We start from the raw sequence: 25,075 nt of genomic DNA, 5'->3' as shown, positions 1-25,075 counted from the left end.
GTCCTCCAACGCTGACACAAACCTTGAGAAATGTCAGAGGCCGGATTTGAAAATCAAGCATGTCGGCCGTGTGGGTGTGGTCGCTGCGGGTATACTGAGGCTACTCACGGGGTCTGAGACTCCTTCCGGGATGATGGTGGACATAATTTCCCTGTTTTGCTGGACAACTCTGGTCATTGTAGCTGATATCCCATTGTAAAAGCCCACAAACAGCGCGGTTTACAGGCCCTTCACTGGGGCGCCTTGATGTCATGGTCTCATGGATATGGCAAACGCAAGGTACACTGGTCTGTTGAAGCGCGCATCCTGAAAGTGCGACCGCACCAGTTCCGTGTTCCGCGGAACATGACGGAACATGACGGAGCACGGAACATGGGAGAATGCGCAGGGTGTAAGGTCCAAGATATGGAAGTGACCCCAAGCGTATTGTATGAACTCGGCGGGTGAAATTCACGTCACTGGAACATCCGCAGCATCCAACATTGACATATTCTCTTTACATAATTCGACTGCTTCTCCTTGCGACGCCGCTGAGGTATCCACTTCTAGTGAATTCACATCGAGTACCGACGCCGACTTTTTCTCGTTGCGGCGCTCAACGAGCTTTCTCCCGCGTTTCCCCGTCTGAGGGAACCGCTTTTCAGTTCCGCATGAGAGGCACCGGACGACCAGTACATCGGCCCATGGCTTCTTGCCGCCGCGACTTGCGTTTTTGGTTTCATGCGAGCAAGTCACTTCCGGAATCAGGATCGTGTCACAGCGCTTACAAACTGATCTCTTCAGTGTGACCGGCAACCGAATTTGCGTCTTCATTGCAACGGCGCGTAGATGTGATACACATACTCTTGAGAGATTTCTCAATGGCTCTTGAGTCTTTTTTTGATCCACAGAGCAGACTTGTTGAGTATCTACTGTGTGGCCATCATTCTCGGGGTCAACATGACCAGCATCTGAGGTGTGTTTGTGAACTTTGACGTTCTGACCCTCGGTGAGTGTAGATTTGCCCTGAAAATATGCGGCGGCTTGATGTAGGTAATCCAGCCGTGCTCGAATATGGCTCTGGGAGTTCTTGGAGTTCTTGGCTTCCTTCTTTCCTTTGGCTTTTGCCATTCTCGAAAATTCGACAGATCAACAAGCAAGTGGATCTCAAGGGTGTTTGCTGCAACCTGTAATTCGAGAAAAGCTTCCCAATTGACGCTAGACCAAAAGCGGTGAGGCTGATGAACCACGTGATTCTCCCTTGGTGAGGTCTTCGTCCTACCGCCTTGTGACTTCTTCCCCTTCACCTTTGTCTATCGAGACCTGCCACATTCCCGCGGTCCATAATCTTCTCCTTACTACCTTTTGTCTTCTTTTCACTTCAACCCCACATCATCGCCCTCCCCCAATAATTTTACTTTACTCCTCAAAACTCGCCTATTTACGTCGCCATGTCTCACGAGGAAGATCTCATCGACTACTCTGATGAGGAGCTTCAGACCACCACAGCACCAGCCACCACTGCTGCGCCTACTGCCACCAATGGCGATGATGCCGACAAGCAGGGTGACTTGACTGTAACCGGCGGCCGTCCCGACAAGAAGGGCAGCTATGTCGGTATCCACTCCACCGGTTTCCGCGACTTCCTGCTGAAGGGTGAACTTCTGCGCGCCATCACCGACTGCGGCTTCGAACATCCATCGGAGGGTTAGTCTAACTCATTATTCCCACAAGCGTTCCTCCATTTGTCCAATCTCCAACGTCCGTCCATCCTCGCGGGAAGATTCTTCTATCGGTATTTGGCAAGCAGTCGTGTTTCGAATCTGCAGACGACATGAGGGTTATTGCTCCTGAGAAGGACAATATCTCTTTACAATATATACGCGTTTGGTCCCGTGGCGCTCTTGCGCGTAAGCCTGAGCCTCCGTTCCCAACTCCCACGTACTCTTGTGGAGATTAGCGCACGCGGTGGAAGACTGTGATATTTATCACGTTTGTCTCCTTGTGAGGCGCACCTCATGTTGTCTGCAGAATATGACAGGATATCCACAAAAAGCTTGGCTTTTAATGTGATGTGCAGTCATGGTGGTTTGATCAAGCGGTGGAAGATGACTGCCCAACATCAATTTGATGTTGGGGTGGGATGGACGGACATTGCGAGACAGGATTTTTTTTTTTGCTTCTTCTTTCGTCGAACCCAATCTAACATCGGCTCCGCCTTCCAACAGTCCAGCAAGTTTGCATTCCGACTTCCATTTTGAACGTCGATGTTCTTTGCCAGGCCAAGTCCGGTCTCGGTAAGACCGCGGTCTTCGTTCTCACCACCCTTCATCAATTGGAGCCCGTTCCTGGCGAGTGCCAGATCCTGGTTATGTGCCACACCCGTGAGCTTGCTTATCAGATCAAGAACGAGTACGCCCGTTTCTCGAAGTACCTGCCCGACGTTAAGACTGCGGTCTTCTATGGTGGTACCCCGATCCAGAAAGACGTCGAAATTCTGTCCAACAAGGAGACCCACCCCAACATTGTTGTTGCCACTCCCGGTCGTCTGAACGCGCTGGTCCGTGACAAGAAATTGTCATTGCGCAACGTGAAGGCCTTTGTTCTCGACGAGTGTGACAAGATGCTTGACCAAATTGGTACGTGCATACGAGATACGACTTGATTATCACATCCCACTAACGCCTTCCCTCAGACATGCGCCGTGATGTCCAGGAAATCTTCCGTGCAACTCCCGCCGACAAGCAGGTTATGATGTTCAGTGCCACCCTCTCCCAGGAGATTCGTCCCATCTGCAAGAAGTTCATGCGCAACCCGCTGGAGGTCTATGTCGATGATGATACCAAGCTCACCCTCCACGGCTTGCAACAGTACTACATCAAGCTCGACGAAAAGGAGAAGAACCGCAAGCTGAATGAGCTTTTGGACAACCTCGAGTTCAACCAGGTTATCATCTTCGTCAAGAGCACCCAACGTGCTAACGAGCTAGACAAGTTGCTGCGCGAGTGTAACTTCCCCAGTATCGCAGTTCACTCTGGTGTCAGCCAGGAGGAGCGGTAGGTCCATCCGAGTTCGACATTGGCCGGGGCAATTTGCTGACCTCCATCTAGTATCAAGCGCTACAAGGAGTTCAAGGAGTTCAACAAGCGTATCTGTGTTGCCACTGATGTCTTCGGCCGTGGTATTGATATCGAGCGCATCAACCTCGCCATCAACTACGATCTCCCCGCCGACGCTGACTCTTACCTGCACCGTGTTGGTCGTGCCGGTCGTTTCGGTACCAAGGGTCTTTCTATCTCCTTCGTCAGCAACGAGGATGACGAGAAGGTCCTCAAGGAGATTGAGAAGCGCTTTGAGGTTGCCCTTCCGTAAGTTTCCTTCAATTCCAAACTGTAATACCCTTTATCAAAATACTAACGATGTACGCAGTGAGTACCCCGAGGCCGGTGTTGACTCCACCACCTACATGGCTTAGGCATGCCTAGGTGAAAACTTTGTTGATTTGAAATTTCTTTTCCTTTTTTTCAAACCTCTTTTCAATTGTTATGGCGCACTAGCTCGGGTTTTGATATGTTTTTCTCCGCCGTTGGGCGCTGCCTCTGCCCTCCCGTGGTATTGAAATGAGGCACAACCCTTCCATGTATTCGAAAACAGCAATGGAAGCAAGAATGGGTTAGCCCTACACGACTGTTCAAAACGTATCATGACCGTATCCTTTCGGGGATCTTGGAATCTCAATGTGGAGTTGCGATGCCATAGTTATCGATGTCTGCGAAACAAGTCAAAGCCGAAGACAATCAGATAGAAATATGCACCGCCCTGCGGTCGTGGTTTCAACCTGACGACCCCAAGACCTTACCAATTCGATCCAGCCAGAGTGGATATAGACACCAAAATTCAATCTCCGATCATCTATCCTCCTGGTGATTTTCCCACATCTGTCGGAGCCCGTCCACCTGCAACTCTAGGAGCCCGATAATAAACCCCCGCCATGCAATGTATCTACGAGCTGGGTGGATGTAGGCCCTGGTAGCAGTTCCAATCTGACTTGCAGACCTTCGTAGCAACTTTGGTCATCCTTTACCCGATTCTTGTAGCAGTGATATGGCCTTGACGGATTCAAAGCACCATGTCAACCTGGATATCTGCCAATTTAGATTAAATACAGCCATCCAGGGTATATATATAATGCTGTTTGATTAGCAACCAGCTCAGTATCAGTATCAGGTGGTCATGAATTTACAGAATAACAGTTTCCCCTGCATGCTGCAGGGAAAGCACGATAACTGTCAAGCTGAACACACGGCAAGGAAATTAGGATCCCCTTTGGGGGCGAGGGGGCGAAGGGGCGAGTACATATGTAGCAAGATATGAATGTAGATAGTTAGATGATCTCGTATGATTGTCAGTGACTAAATTTCCTACTTCGGACCACAGTGCCATGTACATATCTCCTAAATATATTTATGGTCGTTGATCACACACCTGAAACCACCTTGGTTGAAAGAAAGTTATCGAGCATAAATCAAGCACATTCAACAAAAGTAAAAGAAGACCTAAAATATAAAATACAGTTACCTGATGCATTACGCTGTTCGAGGCAAAAATCCAAGTCAAAACATAAAAAGTGGCTTAGCCTAACGCACGCACTAGAAGATGGAAAGGCGCAGAGAGACAGGCAAACACCCTGCAAACCCTGTCTCGGATTTTCACTCTAGTGTCCACTGTCCACCAGGGGGCTGTCTCGTTTTGGCGTTGGCTGTTGTGAATGGCTGTATCTCATACGAAGGTGTGCAGTGTGCAGAGTCTACGGCGTTCGCCGTGTGAATTGAAGATGCTTCATATTCATCTCCGTAACCAAGTACTCTGTACGGAGTACGAAGTACATAGTTAGCTACAATGCACGGGGCACATACGAATTAGCTACGATATCCACATTATTGTACTTCGTACTCGCACGAAATACATAGCTCTGTTTATCTCAACCACGCTAACCCAATCAACTAGGCACAGCGAGCAATAGCGTGCCCAGGTGAGACCAGGTCGATCAAAAATTATGACAGGCCAATGACTGTGGACTGATACGATCGAGGGACCCTCTTAGTACGGAGGACGGAGTATTTTTTTTTGTACAATTCACAATTCCAATCACACATTTTTACTCTCCTTTTTATTTTATTATTTTACATCCGCCAGGTTCCGAGGGAATTCGACCATAACCGCACCGACAACACAAGGGCCACTCAGGGCCCTTGTGAGATTAAATTGGTTTCAGTGGGATGAGGCTTGCATTCAAGATTGATTAATATATGGTAAAACATGATACGTAATATGGTAGTCATATACGGAGTATGGAGTATGGAGTATGGAGTATGGAGTACGGAGTGGAAGTATCCAGTCCCAATTTAAGGCCAAATTACGATATTCGAGGCGATGTCATGATCTCTTGTGGCTTTCCCCTAAATAAAACCGATTGTGGCTGAGGCAGAGCAACTCAATTATGTATGATGCTCTGATATTGAAGATCTGTTTTCGGGTCTCCGCAAACGTGGTTCGTACCCCCTGCCACCTATCGGCATGGCGACATATCTTTGAATGTGATTATGTATCTGCGGAATACTCCGTAGAATATACAATGTTATTCAGTCTGTTCTGTCTATTTCCGGCTCCGAGAGAAGAAAGAGAGGTGTCCAATGTACTCTGTACGTTGTAATGTACTGTCATCATTGTGGTTCCACCTACGGAGTACAAAACGGGATATTATTTGTGCACATGCAGATTTGCCTTATTATTACGTTGTATACTTACTCCGTTCTCCCAGAGATCTGGACTGGTTCCAAGTGATAGACCCCCCAGCCTACAGGGGATGTGACTGATCGGTGTTCTAGCCCTTTTACGTCGGTCCGGAACAGTAGGGATACATTGCAGTTATTACAGCCATTGCAGCTATTGCTTGCATTTCACACAGTTTAAGAGCATGCCATAAAATACTAGGACTATTAGACTATTTTTATATCATTATTAGATTGAATGAATCAGAAAAAAAATCCTCCGATATCAAAAAGACTCTTGGGGCCGATCCCTTGATAGTTACAAGCTGCAAGCATCATTGCTTCGGCACGCATGTCGATCACTACTTTGGTATGCTGAGATTATTAACACCGCCTCCCCCTTCCAAGGCATGCGGACAGTTGATCTTGAATATCCCTTGTAAATCTCTCCGCCTGTCTCTTATACCGGATTGGTGAGCTACCTCCCCAAGTTGGGTAGGGTAGTTCGAACGAGTCTAAGGTGACCCAAAGACTCGAATATTTACCCAAGTTTCGGGATCGGTGCCCTTTTCACTCTGTTGTATCACGATAACCTCCAGAAATACAACATTCTTTTCAAGATTCAAGAGAATGTCGGCGGTGGGGAGGAAGAGGGGGAATATTCAACCCCTCTTCCCGTTGTTCCAAGTTGTACGACATCCGATGTACAATGCCCGGTGGCCATTTTCTGTGGTACACCAGTCTACTTGTCAATTGAATGTCGATCAGGGATAGAAAATCGATGCGTTCATATGCATGTGGTGTGAACCACCCCAGGTACTGGCTCAGGTACCGTATACATGCACGCCTGATGCCGTGTATGGGATTTAAAGAGCCGAACCAGACCTACCCCCTTGGAATGGTTCAAAGAATGTGTCCGATATATTGTCTTCATCTGCTGCTTACTTTGTTAGTGAGGACTATACTGGAAGATTCAGACCACCATGTTTCAACAAAAAACAAAAGTACTCGGGATTCCCGATTCTAGGATTATTCTTTTGTTGACAAGCCTCCATATTCTGTTCCGAGATATAGAGTATATAGACTGGGATTTTAGAGTGGAGGTAGATGACGAGACCAGGGACGCGGCATATAACGCGTCGTTCTAGTTTAATCATCGAGAACGAAAGACTTTTAAAGAGAACACACATATGTGCAATATACAGAGAAAAGAAAAAAAGAGAATTAAGACCAGAAGCAGATCGAAGAGAACGTTTGTGGGTCACCAAAGTCAATTTTTATTTAAAATTACAGTATTATATTGTTCTGTATTGAAAAAAAAAGAAAAGAAATTAACTTTTGCGAAGTTAAATATAGCATCAGACTTATCAAGGCATCTGTCTAGAATACATGCCCAACTCTCAACCCTATACTACATTTATATTTATATTTATATTTATATTTATATATACATATATATAATTAAACTGCAGATTCACTGAAGTACCTAAATGTTTGAGTATGGATTATATTGTACCTAGCTATATTAGACTAATTCCAATCTTGGAGAGCCGCAAAATGGCTAGATGATAGATATGGCTAGACCAGTTACTGTGTATTGTAGTAGAATGGATCCCAACAGTGTTTATCGACCAAAATAGACGGAAATAGAGTAAAATGAAGAAGATCAAGAAGATCAAGAAGATCGATAAGACAATAATAAGACAATAAGATCAAGAACATCTGCATCCATCGCTATTCCGTCAAAATAATTCTTATCGTTCCTTGATTTCCGTTTCCGGACTGAGGGGGATCCACGATCATTGAGGGCTGGCAAGTCTCAGGGAGAAAAAAGAAAAACATATTTTGTTGACCGATCGCATTCAATCGTTTTTTTTTTTTTACCTTCACTTTTTCTTTTCTCTTGTCCTAAAACGTGAAGTTAGAAAAGAGAGAGAGAGAAATATAGAGAGAAGATAACTAACACGGTAAAAAAGAAACTTGGTCAACCCTTGTCTTTTCCTTCTTTTGCCCCCGGTCTAAACTTCCATTCGAATTTCATCCTTCCTGATTACAACTCTCCTTCCCTTTTTTTTTTTTTTTCCATCCCCCCATTCCCTCTTCCCTCTTCTCTCTCCTTTACTCCACTCTTTTCTTCTATTCTCTCGTTTTATCGTGTTATAGGGAACTTGTACCTTTTGACCTGGGACTTTCCCGCCCAGTTCCTTCCAGATTTGAGAGATGGCTCCTCCTCCACGTCTGCGCATTCTGTCCGGTGAGTTCAACTTCAACCCAGATATTAACGCCTGGGATATTACGAGAAGATGGTTCGTCATCTAATCAGAGTCTGTGTAGTCGGTGGCAATGCGATCTCTGCCTTTCTCTCATGGCGGCTTCAGGCGACAACCTCCTGCGACGTTACGCTAGTATGGAAATCTGGATTCGACGCCGTATCTCAATACGGTGTCTCATTTAAGTATGTATATGGGTTCTTGTGTCACAGCCAGATGGCTAACCCCCTCCGCAGATCAAAAGCATTCGGCAACGAACGATTCAAACCCCGACATGGTGAGATTCTGATATCACCACTTGGCCTGAGCCCTGGTCAGAGCCCCCGGCTGACCTGTCCCGGTTTCTAGTTGTTCGTGCTCCCGAAGAAGCCTCATCCCGTGAAAATGCCTACGACTATGTCATCCTCTGTGTGAAAGCCCTGCCGGATGTCTACGACCTTGCCTCCGTGATTGAATCCGTCGTCACTCCACAACACACTTGTATTCTGGTGAATACAACAAATACTCTCGGAATTGAAGCCCACCTTGAGCAAAGATACCCTACCAACGTTATCCTTTCTCTCGTTTCCAACGTCGAGATCTCCCAAACGGGCCCTAGCGAGTTTGAACATCTGAGCTCGAGCGAGATTCACGTGGGCGCAACCAACAAATCTTCCTCCATCCCGACATCAATCCAGAACGATATGGCGACGGCATTGGCAATGACTTTAAGCTCTGGGCAGGTCGACTGCAAGGTTTCGGATAATATCAGACAGGAGCAGTTCGACCGTATGATAGGGTGAGTTTCTTCGGATTCGCTTGGATTCGGAACTTGTATGCTAAACGTCTCCCAGCCCGATCGCGTTCCATCCCGCAAGTGTTGTGTTCGACACCCCGAATCATACACAACTCCTCGAAAAAACCGGTGTTCGTCCACTGGTAATGGGTATCATTGACGAGATGATGGAGCTCGCATCTGCACAAGGTTGCTCATTCCCCAGCGATTTCCGGGATAAGACGGTCCAAAAAATGATTGCGCTAGACTCCCCGACTACAATGTACTCAGATTTCCAGGGTCGACGGCCCATGGAGGTCGAGACTTTCCTGGGGTCACCGATCAAGTTGGCAATCGAGTCTAACGTTCGCATTCCCCGAATCGAAACAATGTACGCAGTGCTACATCACGTCAATATCACAAACCAGAACAGGCCCCGGCAGGAGTCCCCACCTGCATCCGTCATGGGTCAGCCACCTCCCCGATTGTCTTCCGCGCCTCCACAGCAGCGACCCATGACGAATGGTACCCCGCAATCCATGCGTGGAAGCCGAACACCCTCGGGGATGAACATGCCCCCGCCACAAAGACGAGGCCCACCCCCTGGTATGATGCCGAGAGGCCCAGGTGGACCGATGCCGATGCCACCCCCCAACCGAGTTCCACGCGACCCATCATTGGAGGGACTTGAAGAATTCAGCCATTTGGTTGTATATGACGAACAGGGCGAACCAACTATACCGCCTCAAAATGGAAATGGGTACCCCGAGCCCGCACCCGGCCCTGCTTCTGAATTGACATTACGGGAGCGCGAGTTGGCTCTTCGTCAACGTGAGCTACAGCTGCGTGAACAGGAAATGAGCATGCGCCGGGGGCCGCCTCCTGGCCCAGGACGTCGTGGACCGACTCCCTCCCGCCCTGCTACGGCCTTTGATGAAGAAGATGAGGATTACTTCGACCCGATGAATAATATGGGCATTCCCCACATCGACCCTGACAATGTTGACATGATGAGCATGACCTCCCGCCGAGGGCGCAAGGGCCCCAACCACAGCCAGTTCCGTAAAAATCCCGAATTCGGTATCAACGCCGGTCCCCCTGGAGGCGGCCGCCCTTCCTCATCGGCCTTCCGCTACTTTGGCAGAAAACGCGCGAGCGAACGTGTGATGCAAGAAATCCCCGGGCTTCATGATTCGCTTATGGATAATCCCATGATGAGCTACTCCTCCAACAGATATGGAGCCGTTGACCGAAACCAGATGCACGCCGATTCTCGAGCCAATTCTTTAACGGCCAGCCATATGGGCGACTACCCACCTCGACCCTTCCCACAGAGCCGGCGAAACAGCCAGACTCCTGTAATTCCCTTTGGTGGACCCCCAGGACCCCCAGCAGGCCCTGGCCCAGGAGGCCCCCGGATGGGCCGCCCTCCAATGACGCGTGAACACAGTCTTGGCCCCCCTGGTGGACCTCACAATGACCAGCCGTCACCTCCTGGTAACATGCGTACGCCGGTGCCGCGGTACCCTCCGGGACAAGGAAACGCGGCTGGGCCGCAGCAAATTGAGCAACACTATGGGGTGAGCAACGCGTTCCCCGCTAAGGGTCCTCCTAAGAACCAGAATCTGACCGCAAGTGCGAGCGCCAGCGCGGGGAGTGGTGATAGTGGAGCCAGTGCAAATATTGATTCCGAACCATCATCTCACAGCAGTCAGGTAAGCCTCGGCGGCCAAGGGGTCGCGGCGCCCGTTCGCTAAGAAGATGGTTTTCTGTCCGCTTTTCCCAATGGCTGATCGGCGTTCCATGATTGAATTCCCTTTTCGGCATAACATTCTTCCTCGGCTTCGACGATCATCGTCCGCCGAAAATTGGTCATGTTTGGACCTTTTTTGCATCACGGTGTCATTGTGCGGGGACTTTCATTCTTCGGTCCCGTGCTCTCAAAGCACAGGTTAATACTCTGCTGTTTGCTTCTTTACATATACATGAGGGACATAGGGGTATTCGTTGCTCTTTTTTTTTTTTTTTTTCTTCCCTGTTTCGGAGTGTGATTGGGATAACGAGGTGTGCGTGTTTTTGTCTTTTTTCTTTGTGCGTGATTTGCTCTGCATCGATACTCATCCTGTTTCGCGGCATTATCGATTTTTAATGAGGCCACTGCGCGAGCCTAACCTGGGACATCCTTATCCTTGCTGTTTCTCTTCCTCCCACCTCCTTTTTCATCTCTACATCATGTCGATATAACGTCGTCGTCGGCTCTCCTGCCCACCTTCTCATCTCTCTGCATGACTGTATAATACCAGCTGGCGCATTCCTTTCCCTTCCCATCTAGACCCGTATACGCCTATCGTTTTCATTTTGTTTGTTTTATCATCATTCGCTCCCCCTGGGTGTTTCCTTCATTTGCCATGTCTTTTTCCTTGTCTCTCATCTGGCTTGATGCAAACAGCCTCGTCTTTTATTGTGGTGTGGTGTGGTCTGGTCTCTGGCGCGTTCTAAAAGAGCAGGAGGGTGAATTTATTCGGTTCATTGAGTTGTGTTGATCTGCCTGCTGGGTTCGCGCTTTGCAGAGAAAATTAATAAATGGTGCAGCTGCAGTTCTCAGATTCGCTGCGTCGTTTGAACAGCACCTTATTCCTCTCAGGAGCAGATGAATTGATACCTCCGAGGTTGCTACAATTAGTCAAATAAACAAAATAAATTCGAATGGCCATGCACGTTCTGTTTGAAGTATAAAATAGAGTCTGTATCAACACGTGATTGGTCTGATAGCAAGCAATCCCGCGGTCAAATAATGTCAACAATCAACACAATCTTCGAACCTCAAACAAAACCCAGTCTGTACACAACCAAAACCACATCCAGAATCCAGAACCAGGTTCAAAAACAAATCATACCCAAAATGCCACCTCCAATCCACCGCCGCCAAGAATCAAACACCACCTACTCCCGCCCCTCAATCCTCCCAGGAAGCGGCAACTACAACACAACAACAAACCACACATTCAATACAAACCCAAACACCACATACACCCCCAATTACAACCTCCATACCTCAACTCCTTCTATGTCCGCTGCCAAATCGCGGCAATATGCCCACCTCCATTCCCAGCTCGCACAGCTCAACGCCAACCTCGCCGACACAGAGAACCTACTCCGCATGACCGCCGTGCAGGCGGGGGACATGCGCTTTCTAGGTGGATATTCTGGGGCGCTGTTTATGGGGTCTGCGAAGATTCTGGGAGAGGAGGGGGTTAAGGGAAATGCGGACAAAGACAAGAAGGCCGATTCCCAAGAGAATGAAATCAAGAGGGAGGAGAGTGATGAGGATTGAATTGATGAACTATCCATGATCGAGTATTGATTTGATTTGATATGGTGAGTCAGATTGGTCATGATTGTGTTGCGGTGCTTTACAATACGCTGTGGGTGACGATTTCCATGACTTATGCTAACATATGTCCAATGTCTAACAGCAGAGATATGATATTCTCTCTCCTCTGTGTTCTTGTTCTCTATCCAACCGACGTGTCATCTTATTCCACCACAAATTGACCACCGAGAATGATCGCTGGCTCATCGATGTTGTGGTGTTCATAACTATTTCCCAGTCATGTTAGCTGTGTTCCTCAAAACTACGGCAGAAGAGGAAGTTGTCTCTACTTCAAGGCCGAGCCTTACCTGAGTGTTCCTATACCACCGGCCTCGAGAATCAGCGATGTCTCTGTCAACGGCTTTCCAGTCCAGCGCATGGCAAAGGCACGCAGGATATGGCCGTGCGCAACGACAAGGACATCACCCTTGGTTTCATCCGGGTTCTCGAAGCCGGGACGCTGGTATTTGTTTTTGATCTCATCGATCAGAGCATCGAGGCGGCGAATGACATCCTCGGGGGATCTGGCAGGAGGTGGGGGATGTTAGAATGGGAAAGACAACACCAACGTTTAACGCATAGCTGGAATCAAGCCCTAGAATCAGAAGATAACGAAGAAAAAAAAGTACTTACTCTCCACCGGGACACCCATCTGTCCAAATATTCCACGGCCCCTCGCCCCTCTCAGCCCGTTGCTCGCGAATCTGCTTGCTTGTCAACCCCTCATAGTCCCCGTAATCCCACTCTCTAATCGCCTCCGTAACCTCAACCTCAGCCTCCGTCCGAATCGCCTCGCTGTTTTCAGGCTTCCCCTGTTCATTCCAAGGCATTCGTCCCCGACACCCAAGTTCGAGGAGCTCCAGGGTGCGCTGGGCGCGGGCGCGGGGTGAGACAAAGCTAGAACAGGCGTGTTAGATACTTAGATACCCTCGGAGTGGAATAGTGTCAGTAGTGTGGACGAGACATTTCTTACACATGAACGAGCTTCTTGGGAACAACCAGTCTGTCGTTTCCGACAAGGGCTTTGCCTGTTGCTTGAATGCGCTTCTCGCCATTGGCTGTCAGTGGGAGATCGGTGAGACCGGTGTGTCGGCCATTAAGTGACCATTCTGTCTCGCCGTGGCGGATAATAAAGCATCGAGGAGCCATTGTATGTATTTGGATTGAATATAGTGGAAGAGGAAAGGAAAAGGAAAGAAAAGACAATCCGGTTCAAGTACAAGTTCAGGGCCAGGGCTTCTTATTTGCGTCATGGTGGACCCCGATAACAGGCTTATCATCCCTGTTCACCCATACAACATGGACTATAACATTAACATGGAGTTGATCTTCAACTATTCCGCTTGGCTTTTTAGTAAATTTTGCACTTCGTAGTGTTTCAAGTTTGGATCTCTTCGACTATCGTATACGGCGATTACTTCTTGTCCCTGGACAGTTCACCTTGTAGCTCGGATCGATATGACATTGAAAGCCTCTACACCTTCCCGCGGATTGATGCGCATATCTTCCACATTGGGGGTTGTGGACTATGGGGAATACACTTGATGTACTTTTCAATTTGTCTTACAGGATATTTTGCATACATCGATGGTAGGCCTCGAGGTTCTGTTTTGTCTAATCAACTAGTCTGGTATACAACCAACAGCTTGGCCATATGACCATGGTCCTGTATCGCTTGTTATGACCAATGTTAAGACTATGTTGACCAGCCAGACCCAGGTTACCCATTCGACTACAGAGTATATATGGACCACTCAGTTGCCCTCTCCCATCTAATGCTTTTATAGATAGAGTCTACCGCCTTTCTCTCCGCTTTGTTTGTACCCTTTGCATCAAGTGGGAAGGCTAAGTTATCGAGTATTCTGCCAGACAAATATCCACGCTCATTCACGCTCATCCATATCACCAACATGGAACGCCGACTCACGTCTAGAAACGTGAGCCTGGATTGGGTTGAGCGAGATGATCAAGATGGGGACACTGTCTCAGCACATCTCATCCAAAACACATACGCCCGGCTGAAACTCCAGTATGCAGAAAAGTTGACCCAGAATTGGGTTGAACAACTTGAATCACCCAACCAAGCCCTTGAGCAGCTGTCTCTTGCTGCATGTCTGATTGAACTGTGGAGGAGTATGTACGGCGCTATACCAGCAACAGAACAAGACCAGTCCTCGAGAGACACATTACCGTTCCCAGGGTTCGTGGACCTAGCTTGTGGGAATGGTATTCTCGTGTACGTACTTCTCATGGAAGGATATAAGGGCCAGGGCTTTGACGCCTGCCGTCGAAAGTCCTGGGAGACATTCCCAGCCGAGATACAGCAATGCCTGGAAGAGAGAATCTTTATTCCCCGGCCTTTTGTGGACGTACTGGACTTGCAAGAAATCGGCGTGCAGATACATACCGGCGATTTCCCGGAAAATACATTCATCATATCCGACCACGCGGATGAGCTCACTGTATGGACTCCTATAATGGCTGCCCTGTCGAGTCCCTCGTCGCCATTACCATTCTTTGTAATCCCGTGCTGTTCTCGTTCACTTGCTGGCTCTTCGTATCGCTATCCTCCGCCAGAAGAAGGTGGTCCAATACAGAAGAAAAGTGAGAAAAGTGCGAATGGCAATCCTGCCGCATGGAAAGTTGTTGATGATGCCATAGAGCAGAATCTACAGCCTGCGTCTGGTGATTTGAGGGCACTTCGTGCGGTCAAGATCGAAGAGAAGACCGAAAGCGGGTTTCTGAATTCAATGATTGGATCTCTTGCCGCAAAAACAATGAGTATTGCGGAGGAAATCGGGTTCGGTGTTGAGAAGGCATGGTTGCGCACTCCTGGTGCGATTAACATGGCGTTGATTGGAGGTCGAGGGCAGGTTACAATGGAGTGGCTAAAGAACTCGGATTCTACAGATTCTGCAACAAGGCGAGACCCAGAGGATACAGTCTTGAAAAATATCATACAAGTGGTTGAGCGTGAATGCTCCAAGGATGGTGGCATTCGGGCAGCTGCTGAGCTCTGGGTTGAACGGACGAAGAGTCTTCACCAGGGACAGGGGACAGTACACCAAGCTAAATAAAGATACTCAAATAAAACTAACCATCTGTCAATAACATTCATGGACGACTGCTACCTACCTATTGCTCTACTTTTCGTGATTCAAGTGAATGGCATTGGTATTTCATCAGATATGCTCTAGATAAAATATAAACTATAGAGTGAGGGGGAATAGAGAAAGGAGTTTGATAATGTACAATAATGTTACAGACCTCTCCAACTCCGTTGCTATATTAGTTGAAGGTCCAAATCAAAACGCCTAGGCTCCGATTTCCAAGGCAATCAAACCATCAGACATCTTTTAATCACTGCGCATCATGCATTAGGTTTTTGAAGCTTCGGGGGAGACGGTCTCTTTTCTATCACCGTTTCCATTTTCCGCACGAGCATTTTTAGAAGCCGTAGCTGATGCCTGCGTAGCAGCCTGGGAATTGGCAGGTATCGATTTCAAGTTTCTCGATGCAGCTTGAGCGGCAGCCGCAGCTGAATTCTCTTTGAGACGTCTCATGCGCTCAGATCGACCTTCCCCTGGGAGACTGCCCCAGACCGGTTCGATTGAATCGGCGCGCCAGTTATTGCGATTCCCACCGAGCGCGCTGCGCTTTGGGGACAAGGGGGCAAAAGTAGAGCCTCCCACGCCGGATTCACCCCACATGCGGACCCGTTGAAGCTTGCGCAGTTTGGAGAGACCGTAGACACATACCAGCCCAGTCAGAGCAAAGCAGACCACAGAGACACCTCCGAAGCCAAAGTCTGATTCTTCAATGAAATTCTTCAAGTTCATGCCGTAGAGAGCAGAGAATAACGTCCCTGTTGCGAGGCCGAGTGTTCCAATGCTGAATTTGAGATCCATGAGCATGAGCGAGTTGCGGTTGGCGTCGAGAATAGCCTTGACTCTGGGTTGTGTTAGAGGTGCTTTTCGCATGTCATGAACGATCAAACTTACACTTCTTCCGTGTTGCGAATATTCGTCACCAAATTGCCACTGGCCTGAACAATCTCATCGCACACTTTGTGGTATGACTCCAGAAGCATCTCCACTTCTTGGTGGTCATCCTCTTCTCGCTCTTTGCCGACCGATCTCTCAGATAGGTACATCGCTGCCAAATCATCATCGGCCTCCAGCAGATCATCAATAGCATCTCGTACCAGGCGAGCTTTCTGCTCAAATGTACCTAGTTTCTTAGAGTAGATCAAGAGGTGCCGGAGCTTATCTCGGTCGATGTCCTCCTCGAGCGCACGAAGAACTCGCACGACGGGATCTCTCACTCCATTAAACTCCTCCTCCAGTCCACTCGTGACACTAATGAGAACGGCTTCCAGCGCGCGAAACTCGTACGGCAGTGATTGACTAGGCTGAGCGGCACCCTGTGATTGTCTCTGGCGAAGCTTTCCTTCTAGATCGTAGATGAACAGCGATTGCATGTATGAGTCGGTTGATCCGTATGCGTCGAAGACGAGTACCCGGTCCGCTTTAATGAGCACACGCAGATGCAAGAGATTGATGAGGATTGCTCTAGGTCGCACTAGGATATGAGGGAGAGTCGACGAATCAATCTTGCGTAGATCTCGAGGAAGAAGGCCATACTGTATCGTCATCTGTTAGCAAATGTTCAACTCTCAAACTCGAGTCCTCTTTACCAACCTTGGCAATCAGCTCCTGCTTCCGGAACTCTCCGTTCACAAGGGTGACGTCTCCATTGATATCAAACTCCGTGCATCGAATTCGCAGTTCATTTGACGCCTTAGCTGATAGGCTGCGGCCAATATTAAACATCCCCTCCGTCCCTTCGTCCAGAAGTCCAGGGTTAGTCGGGCCCTGATTCTTGTAATCGCAATCTTTATTTCGCTTGAGATCGAAAAGCCGTCGGAGAAAGGGTCGGCTTTTGGTAGACGCATGACGCGAGAATTTCAGCTGCTTAGGCACCAATGCCGGGGACACTTTTGCTCTAGCGGGGTTCGGTTTCCCATGTTGATTGCTGAAAATTGTGGTATCAAGTGTTGCGGGGCCATGGGGAGCATCGAGACGCGTCCAGCTCGAGAGTTTCGGGGATGGTCCTGTCGAGAAGCCTTTACCACGGCTGGCAAGACGCCTCGGATAAGCGCATGCCGATAGTGAGGCTGAGAACCCAGACTGTGATCGTAGGAAGCGCAATAAAGAGGCAGAAGGCGCAGACAACCTCGGAGACAGCATGTCTCTGGATTATCGACCGAGCTGTACGCAAGTTCTCCCGATCAGATCAGATACGCTTTTTTCCGGTGCCCGGAACAATGTTGACCCGACAAATCAGGATGGAGTATACAAATCACTATAAAAACACCACTCGCTGTTTCTCAAACGTCTTGTACTCTGAGATTTGGAATAATGATTCTATGTAGGTATCGAATGCTACCAACTTTTTAAGTCAAATTATTTCCTTGTCGGCTCAGTGCCCAGCCAACCAGGTCATCACCCTTGTCCTTCTCCATTATCTCCCTTTTGCATTGAATCACCCAGATCAAGTGTGCCTCAATCACCTCATTGTTGTGAAACCACAGACCATCCCAAGGGTTGTGTTCCAACTGGCTTCGAGTTACGGAGTCTAAGGTCTCACACACGGTAGCCCACTCACGAAAGCCCAGCCTCAACGTCAAGATATCGGCGAGGCCAATTCTGAGATAATCATGATCTTTCCGAAACTTTGCAACAACAAGCTGAATGTCCAAAATGACCTTTCTAACCTCTTTGACGCCGCTTACCTGCTCAAGTCGCTGGTATCGTCGTAACAACCTCTCCCAACCACCCAAAAGCATATTTCCTAGCCGCCATCGTTCGTTATCCAAGCAGCAGTCCAACCATTTCACAAGTACTTCACGAAGCTTTTCGCGCCCCTGATATTTAGCAAAACAATGGTTACAGGATAAACCATCAATGAAACTTCCGGTGATCTTGCTTCCGTCCCAGTTTTCGAAGTCCGAGGCAGGGTTGGTGGTGGGTATCCAGTGATTGAAAGTGGCACCCAGACGAAATGCGCGCATTTCCTGCCAGTGCGAACATCCAGGGCATCGCAGCATATACATAGTCCAGAGAGAATCAAAAACCTTGTTGCGATACACGCATTGAACTGGGGCATTCGCGGTCGGTCTCACACTTTTCATTATGGCAGAAAAACCTGGGAAACATCGGTCCAAGGCACTGGGAAATGGTAGGCGACGGCTCGGCACTATAGGCACCTTGTCTGTGCCTCGCTGCACAATATGTGAGAGTTCACCATGTCGGAAACGACATTCGTTGCACTTGCGCAAGTGCCGCTTGAAGCCGCAGCGTTCTCTCTCAATGAGCCATGCTTCGTGGTCTAGAAGAACCTGCTCTTCCTCTTGTGTGATACTGCAGTATTCATTCAGACTAAAGCCTTGGAATGTGATCATCCCGCTATCCTGAAAGCTGGCCAATCTTGCACCCCTATCACGCACAGGATGGTTCGGTCTTAATGTATTGCATTTGGAGGCGAGATCATATCGACGCCGTATTTTCCGGTCTTCGTCCCTGGAGTTGGATTGTTGTTTGTGTAGATGGTACTGTTTGCGGAGTTTCCCTTCTCTTGTTGGCTCCCAGCTCGTGTAAGAACTCGCTGCCGCAGATCCTCGCAATGGCTTGCGGTACTGCAGTCGTAGGATATAATGATTGTCAAATGCTGTATGTGGAAGCATATGGAGACAGATACTACATGCCCAACGTGCAGAATTCCATTCTTTGGACGTGAAGTCAGGATCGAGGTGGTTGTCCCTCGATCGAAAGACGGGCGTGACTCCTCCGATTTCTTCTCGACATTCAAGTTCAAGCAACCTCTCCAGTAGATGAGTTCGCTGTGGCTGAACCACTGTGCGAAATTTGGAGTTGGTTTGGCTGATGGATATGAGGCCAATGGGGTCCAAGAGACGGAAGATAGAGCACAGAATTTCGACAGGCAAAGACCCAAGAGATGGAGGATCAGACTTCATATTAGATGAAAAGAGGTCTGTTTCTTTTTTTTTTGAAGCAGAACTCGAAACTGGTGACTATGATACAGCCCTGGTGGATGGACCTACGTATTATTTATGGCGGTGTAAGCTAAACTCCACTCCAGGGCTCGGCCATAGCATTGGAAAATTGAACTACAACATCCAAGAAAGAGAAGAAAGAAGAAACATCTACTTCCTCATACTGAGACTATCTCTCACATCCACTGCATCTACCATTAAAAGCTATATACAAAGTGCATTGCCCCTCTTTTGTTGACACTTGAAACCAAACTTTTAGGCAAAACGCTGGACCAAGAAACAGAATGCTCAATGCTCGCAAGAATGCGCAAAAGCCATTGGTATCTTGAAATACTTGAACAATCCCACCGAAAACTAACCGCTCACCAATCATCGTCGTTGTCTTTCTCGTCATCTACCAACACAGTTAGCATATAGATCCGCGTTTACATGTTAAAATTGACATACCACTTCCGCTGACTCTCTGTTTTCGCTTGTTGAGAGCATCTTGCAATGCACCGGCCAAACCACCTTGCGGGGCGCCCCCTGCATTGGGGCTTGTAGCAGACGACTCGTTAGCACCGCCGGGTACCATAGCTTTACTTCGATCTTTCTTTTCCGTATCCTGGACCTTGCGCAAGCCTCCGCCTCCATGGCCACCAGAGGCTCGGATGGACGCTAGCAGATCGGTGTGCCCACCGGCGGGCTTTGGCAAGGGTGGTGCAGCACCACCAGGGGGTGGAGGTGGAGGAGGGGCACCACCTCCAGGTGCCCCAGACGGTGGAGGCGGCGGCGGCGGTGGTCCACCCGGTGGCCCCGAAACAGGCGCCGGAGGAGGGGGAGGGGGAGGCATCGAGGGGCCACCACGACCCGGAGGCGGAGGGGGTGGGGGGCCACCGGGCGCTGCAGAGCCAGGCGGCGGAGGCGGCGGAGGTGGGGGAATGCTAGGAGAATACGTAGGTGCCGAGGGCGGCGCGGAGGGCGGGGCAGGGGGAGGCACAACTGGTCCTCTTGGTGGTGGTGGAGGAGCTGCTGCAGGAGAAGACGGCGCAACTGGCACGGGTCGAGGCGCTGGTGGGGGGTGGAAGTGGGGGTGAAACAGGGCCTCTAGCGGGTGGAGGAGGAGGTCCAGTTGTAGTGGCCATGGGCGGCACTTTGGGAGGCAGTTGGGGCGGTGCTGCTGGGCTTGCTGTGCGAGGCGGGGGAGGGGGAGGGCCACCTGGTGCAGGGCTACGGCTGGGGGGTGCCGGTGGCGCAGACACCTTGCGGTCACCAGAGAAAGGCGGCGGTACCCCAAATCGAGATTGACTTGATTGATTATATTGGCTATCGTCCATCGGTGTCTTTGGTGGTCGCGGGGGCGGCGGAGGCCCAGCATTAACGTTCGAAATTGCGCGTGGACGCCGTGGAGGTACAGGGCCGGCGGGTTCTGCGAATTTTCCTGCGTCTGCAATTGGAGGCGGTGCATTGAATCTTCGCGCAGGCGGAGATGGCTCACGAGGGGGAGGAGGGAAACCGGTTCTTCTGGTGCTTCAGAACGTGTCTTCCGTGACGGCGGCGGCGGTGGCGGTCCCCGTCTGCTTGTCGAGCTGGAACCCGTATCCTGAGGACTGATCGAGGTTACTTTCGGAGCGGGAGGTGCAGGAGGTGGCGGTGGAGGAGCAGCCTTCGGCTTATTGTGATCCTCGACAGGAGCAGGCTCGGCCGCCGCTGCCTGCTTCTGGTCAATCCAAGTTTTGATGAATTCAGAATTCTCGGCAATTTGATCTTCGGTAATTCCCATCCCCTTAAGCTCATCCAGCAGCCCTTTCCAAGAGGGGTCACTCGTATCAAAAGGTAAATCCGGCTTAGCTGGTGGCGGGCTTGGGGACAACATCGGAGGTGGAGGAGCAACCTGTATCGAAGGCGCAGGGACTGTCGGCGCTGGTGTAATTGGAGCTGGGTTTGAACGATGTAACAAGCTACCAAACAAAGACCGTCCTACTTTCCCATTGGTAACAGGGGCAGGTCCCTGGCCTCGAGTAGATGCGAAAGGAGTCTTGGTGGTTTCTTTACTTGCATGCTTCTCGCGCTCATGCACCTTCTTGATAAACGTCTTGGCCTCCTTCTCGTCGACAAAGGACAGGCCGGCGGGACAGGCTTCGAGCTCGAATGTATGAAAGAAGGTTCGGTCCTGGTTGTAAGCAAAGTTGTCATAGATCTCCTGATCCCAGATCACGCCTTTACCAGCGGGCTGCATAACGCATTGTCAGCACTTTTAGTCTTATCTCCGACTCCAGTGTGGACAGCCTACCGAGACATCGACAATTTTAAGCCAAAAAGTCCTTCCCACAAGGTCATTGCAGAGGACGACAGCCCCTTGAATTCCGGTATATGTCCATTTCTGTGCATCCGGATAGGCGACGTAGAGTCGCGCGACAGCCACAGCGAGGATCTTGTTGGCGGGTTTGGGGACATTCCGCTTAACAGTTTCCTTGTCGGCGTCACTTAGAATGGAGGGCATGGTGAATCGAGGTGATCCCCCACTAAATTGAGAGGGGAAAAGTGATAGTTCGAAGGGTGGTTATGTGTGTAGAGCACACATTGCAGCCGGGCGGGTGACTTCGAAGGATGGACTGGCGCCCTCAACACACCGACTGATACGGTAGTGGTGGAAGGTACAGAGTTTCTTTCTCGATTGATTAGATTCGAGAGTTGAGGTGCTGTAGAGAGGAGCCGACCGGCGGTTGCCTTGAGAGTTGGAGAGGATAACCGGAGGTGAGAAGACGTAGGCGGGGCGGACCCAATATACACCGGAGTGACCTAGGCCTACCGCAGCACCGCCATACCGGCACGTGGTACTTTTCTTGTACTATTTAAAGTGTGGATAAGGTCACTACGTACATATGTTACTTGGGAGTTTTCTGTTTGAGATTTTGATATCTCAAATCCGAAACCAAACATCTTGAAAATACAAATTAATAGAGTATTGTTGACAGGCTCTTCATAAGTGATGAGGGATTACGGAATGCGGTCTAGCGTGCCCATTTCAATGTGTGCTATACTATTTGAAGATGACCTCACTTCATTCCTAAACTAACTAGCTAACGTATTGTGAGCAAGGACAGGAGCAAATGGGGGATCTGGTCAATTGGGGAAACGCGATGCGGCTTCAAAAATGACGAGGTGCATCTTCCCTCGGATCTGCTCTGCCAACTGATTGACCGCATCATCTTGGACGAAGACCCACCACGATGATTTTTTTCCCAGATGGCAACCGCATGACATGGTCCTCACTGATACGACTTTGGACGTTTTCTCTGCGGATGCGGGCTATCTTTGTGCTGATGGCAGAACAGATAGGGCCGCGAACAATATCGGCTTGCCCAAGTTTCCACAGATAGTCGAATTTTTTTGGGTCAGGCATTTGCTCTCTCCTGGATGTCCACATGTACTCTTTCCAGCTGGGTGAATACCATAGGTCCTCGCAGCGGAGGCTGTTAACGAATGACTGCGGAACCTGAATGTGAACAATCTGTGACAGCAACGATCAACATAACACCTCAAGATTTCCAATTCCCGGAAGCATACGTGATTGTTCAGCCTGATGCCGATATCCTCGGCGGTCACGTTTCTCTATACAAGGGGGAAGTCATGTTGGACTGAGCCAACCGGGTGACATTATTGAGAGTGATGGGACAGTCAACCTGAGTACACTCAGAACACGCCCCGGCGGAGGTTTTAACTGGAATTTCAATGCTTACTACTAAACACCCGAAAAGGAAACGGCCGAAGAGTACCGCCTATTTGCAGCAAGGAGATGCCCCGCAGCCGATACTTGCATTGCTGCCGGGATGGGCCTTGTTCATGTCGGCGAGGCTCATGTCGGGGCTGTTTGTGCTTTCTGTTATGACCTATGCGCTGGTTGGCGTGACTTTGGAACAGTCGTTGTTGACTGAGAAGAGCAGCATAGTTGGTTTCAACAGTATCGTTGGCCCAGTGAGCGAGGGTCTGAGTACCGAAAATGTGTGAGAATCTTGGGTCCGTGATTGCATCTTGAATCTGACGAGAAAGACCGACATGAGATAGTGCTTCTTTGGGTCCCATGTTATCGTACTGTGGTAGGTTGAGAATCCGGAAACATACGCCATGAGGTCGTCAGGGTTTTTGGTGGGATTTGGCCGGTTACAATACCGGTCAAAGAGCAATCTGGCAACATCTGGCATGAAGCCAATATAAAAAGTCCCCACCATTCTTCTCCTTTACCCCTTCGTCCCCGTGTTGAAGAGCCCGAAGAAGTCGATTCCAGTGCTAAGGTGTTGCAGGAAGCGGTATGCTTACCCCTACTTGGCGTTCTGTGCTTACTCGTGAACTTTTTGAAGCTTCCCAAAACGTTCCTTTGTTGATGGAGGCACGGTTGCAGGAGGAAATGGCTCAGTTACGGGTTAGCATTGGACTTGTTCAGCGGAATTTTCGAGGCTTGGAGTCCGTCCCTTCGTGGACAGGAAGCAGTTGATAGGACTTTGTCAGGTGGAGAAGTAGATGCCGTTTGGGCTGATCACATCGCTGATCTCTAGTTAGTTCCTTTGATGAGTACTTACCGAATATTGAAACTGCTTGCTCTCACAAAGATTCCTTCGTAGTCTTCTTTGTAGAATGTTTCTTTGTAATATTCAGTAGTCTTCACTTGTTGGCTCCCTTCTCCGGTAAGTCATTGTGAGTCCATTGTGTACCGACGTGGCCTGCGGAAAAGGTATGGAGAATCCTGTTGTTGCACTTGCGGAGCGTCCTCCATTTGCTGATCTCCTTGGCCATCCTCTTCGGGGGATCGCCAATAAAAGCGGCGGCGGCTAAGATAGGAAAGTCCCACCTGGCAGAGGAGATCAAGTACGTATAGCTACCTAACTAGTTAGTTAGGTAGTTATGTTGTACGTAGCATACAACATATATGTATGGATCATTGTCGCAACTAGGTAGAGTGCTAACTAGTGTATACCCTCTTAAATTAAAGCAATTTTCTTCCTCGTGGTGTTCAATCTTTCATATTAATATCATGACTAGCATTTTAATATTTTAATCAAATCATAGTTATTCTACGACGTACCCCCAATGTACCTACTAAAACAATCATTAAATTATAGATACAATTGCATTTTGTTCTTGTTTCTAGGGATTTTATGGACAAGTGAACAGTTTTAGGCAACTTCTAACTTCTATCATGCTATTTGTTGCAATCTGACCACCGACGTCATCGCGCCTAGGATCTATATAAGTCAGAACATCCGACCAACTTTCAAGTCCATTTTCTTCAACTCACCATCAACAAAATCACCAAATTTATTCCATCTATCTACCAGCAAAGGAGAGCTAGTATTGGCTAGTGGTAACTCAACAAAAAGGTCTTCCATATCTCCAAAATGCCGGTCATCCCCGAGTCGTCCGACTTCCCATCTGCGCCCCAACAGGGAGGCAATAAGGCCGAGGATAAGCCAGGGCAACAGCCCCAGAAAGCGACTGCAGCGGACTTCGTATCAAAGGGACCTCAGATTCCAGACAGTAAGTTGACTATCAGACCTACACAGGCCCACGACTGACACTTTGTAGATATGCCTCCCAAGGCTTCGAAAGAGGAGCTCGAAGCACGCGCGAAGGAACTGAATGAGTCTTCCAACTGAGAGGCCATTGATTAACATTTTTTCTTATCTCTATCTGTATCTCGGTATCTCGTTGAATAGCAGTTTCCGCCATTCTAGGCAATTGCCCAAGTCGAGTGCGGGTTATAACCCAAACTAGGTCTAGTATGCATGCAATACGGAGAGTACCTAGCTGCCTGATAATTATAAAACAAAGCAGACGCAGAATAGAACAAATGTCCTTTTTGTAATTCAGCTTCTT

General features: G+C 49.0%; 11 protein-coding genes across 11 annotated transcripts; 6 read left to right on the top strand and 5 right to left on the bottom strand.

Moving 5' to 3' along the window:
* Positions 1 to 246: 246 nt before the first annotated feature.
* Positions 247 to 447, top strand: N7516_006568 (uncharacterized protein; the record flags this gene model as incomplete). Its single annotated transcript, XM_057219288.1, has 1 exon — positions 247 to 447. The coding sequence occupies one exon, from the start codon at positions 247 to 249 to the stop codon at positions 445 to 447; it is 201 nt and encodes a 66-aa protein (XP_057073379.1).
* Positions 448 to 450: 3 nt separating this feature from the next.
* Positions 451 to 1,110, bottom strand: N7516_006567 (ribonuclease P Rpr2/Rpp21/SNM1 subunit; the record flags this gene model as incomplete). The annotated part of the gene is made up of 1 exon (XM_057219287.1): positions 451 to 1,110. The coding sequence occupies one exon, from the start codon at positions 1,108 to 1,110 to the stop codon at positions 451 to 453; it is 660 nt and encodes a 219-aa protein (XP_057073378.1).
* Positions 1,111 to 1,430: 320 nt separating this feature from the next.
* On the top strand, positions 1,431 to 3,454 carry N7516_006566 (ATP-dependent RNA helicase SUB2; the record flags this gene model as incomplete). Its single annotated transcript, XM_057219286.1, has 5 exons — positions 1,431 to 1,686; positions 2,208 to 2,618; positions 2,675 to 3,035; positions 3,090 to 3,347; positions 3,409 to 3,454. 5 exons carry the CDS (start codon positions 1,431 to 1,433, stop codon positions 3,452 to 3,454), a joined length of 1,332 nt encoding a protein of 443 aa, XP_057073377.1.
* A 4,516-nt stretch (positions 3,455 to 7,970) lies between these two features.
* On the top strand, positions 7,971 to 10,531 carry N7516_006565 (ketopantoate reductase family protein; the record flags this gene model as incomplete). Its single annotated transcript, XM_057219285.1, has 5 exons — positions 7,971 to 8,004; positions 8,085 to 8,205; positions 8,257 to 8,297; positions 8,369 to 8,798; positions 8,854 to 10,531. 5 exons carry the CDS (start codon positions 7,971 to 7,973, stop codon positions 10,529 to 10,531), a joined length of 2,304 nt encoding a protein of 767 aa, XP_057073376.1.
* Positions 10,532 to 11,676: 1,145 nt separating this feature from the next.
* On the top strand, positions 11,677 to 12,108 carry N7516_006564 (DASH complex subunit HSK3 family protein; the record flags this gene model as incomplete). Its single annotated transcript, XM_057219284.1, has 1 exon — positions 11,677 to 12,108. One exon carries the CDS (start codon positions 11,677 to 11,679, stop codon positions 12,106 to 12,108), a length of 432 nt encoding a protein of 143 aa, XP_057073375.1.
* A 202-nt stretch (positions 12,109 to 12,310) lies between these two features.
* N7516_006563 (histidine phosphatase family protein) lies at positions 12,311 to 13,296 on the bottom strand (the record flags this gene model as incomplete). The annotated part of the gene is made up of 4 exons (XM_057219283.1): positions 12,311 to 12,374; positions 12,456 to 12,671; positions 12,781 to 13,044; positions 13,121 to 13,296. The coding sequence occupies 4 exons, from the start codon at positions 13,294 to 13,296 to the stop codon at positions 12,311 to 12,313; spliced, it is 720 nt and encodes a 239-aa protein (XP_057073374.1).
* A 761-nt stretch (positions 13,297 to 14,057) lies between these two features.
* trm44 (tRNA (uracil) methyltransferase) lies at positions 14,058 to 15,224 on the top strand (the record flags this gene model as incomplete). The annotated part of the gene is made up of 1 exon (XM_057219282.1): positions 14,058 to 15,224. The coding sequence occupies one exon, from the start codon at positions 14,058 to 14,060 to the stop codon at positions 15,222 to 15,224; it is 1,167 nt and encodes a 388-aa protein (XP_057073373.1).
* Positions 15,225 to 15,524: 300 nt separating this feature from the next.
* N7516_006561 (CorA family magnesium transporter) lies at positions 15,525 to 17,396 on the bottom strand (the record flags this gene model as incomplete). Its single annotated transcript, XM_057219281.1, has 3 exons — positions 15,525 to 16,098; positions 16,149 to 16,789; positions 16,848 to 17,396. The coding sequence occupies 3 exons, from the start codon at positions 17,394 to 17,396 to the stop codon at positions 15,525 to 15,527; spliced, it is 1,764 nt and encodes a 587-aa protein (XP_057073372.1).
* A 206-nt stretch (positions 17,397 to 17,602) lies between these two features.
* Positions 17,603 to 21,704, bottom strand: N7516_006560 (WASP family protein; the record flags this gene model as incomplete). Its single annotated transcript, XM_057219280.1, has 4 exons — positions 17,603 to 18,614; positions 19,589 to 19,616; positions 19,670 to 21,434; positions 21,495 to 21,704. The coding sequence occupies 4 exons, from the start codon at positions 21,702 to 21,704 to the stop codon at positions 17,603 to 17,605; spliced, it is 3,015 nt and encodes a 1,004-aa protein (XP_057073371.1).
* A 60-nt stretch (positions 21,705 to 21,764) lies between these two features.
* N7516_006559 (uncharacterized protein) lies at positions 21,765 to 22,144 on the bottom strand (the record flags this gene model as incomplete). The annotated part of the gene is made up of 2 exons (XM_057219279.1): positions 21,765 to 22,052; positions 22,085 to 22,144. 2 exons carry the CDS (start codon positions 22,142 to 22,144, stop codon positions 21,765 to 21,767), a joined length of 348 nt encoding a protein of 115 aa, XP_057073370.1.
* A 2,453-nt stretch (positions 22,145 to 24,597) lies between these two features.
* N7516_006558 (uncharacterized protein) lies at positions 24,598 to 24,855 on the top strand (the record flags this gene model as incomplete). Its single annotated transcript, XM_057219278.1, has 2 exons — positions 24,598 to 24,736; positions 24,785 to 24,855. The coding sequence occupies 2 exons, from the start codon at positions 24,598 to 24,600 to the stop codon at positions 24,853 to 24,855; spliced, it is 210 nt and encodes a 69-aa protein (XP_057073369.1).
* Positions 24,856 to 25,075: the final 220 nt, after the last annotated feature.

Source organism: Penicillium verrucosum (assembly GCF_028828655.1).
Source record: "Penicillium verrucosum strain IBT 35672 chromosome Unknown utg000002l_segment0_segment0, whole genome shotgun sequence".
Taxonomy (NCBI): Eukaryota; Fungi; Ascomycota; class Eurotiomycetes; order Eurotiales; family Aspergillaceae; genus Penicillium; species Penicillium verrucosum.
This window is presented reverse-complemented; position numbering and strand designations above follow the sequence as displayed.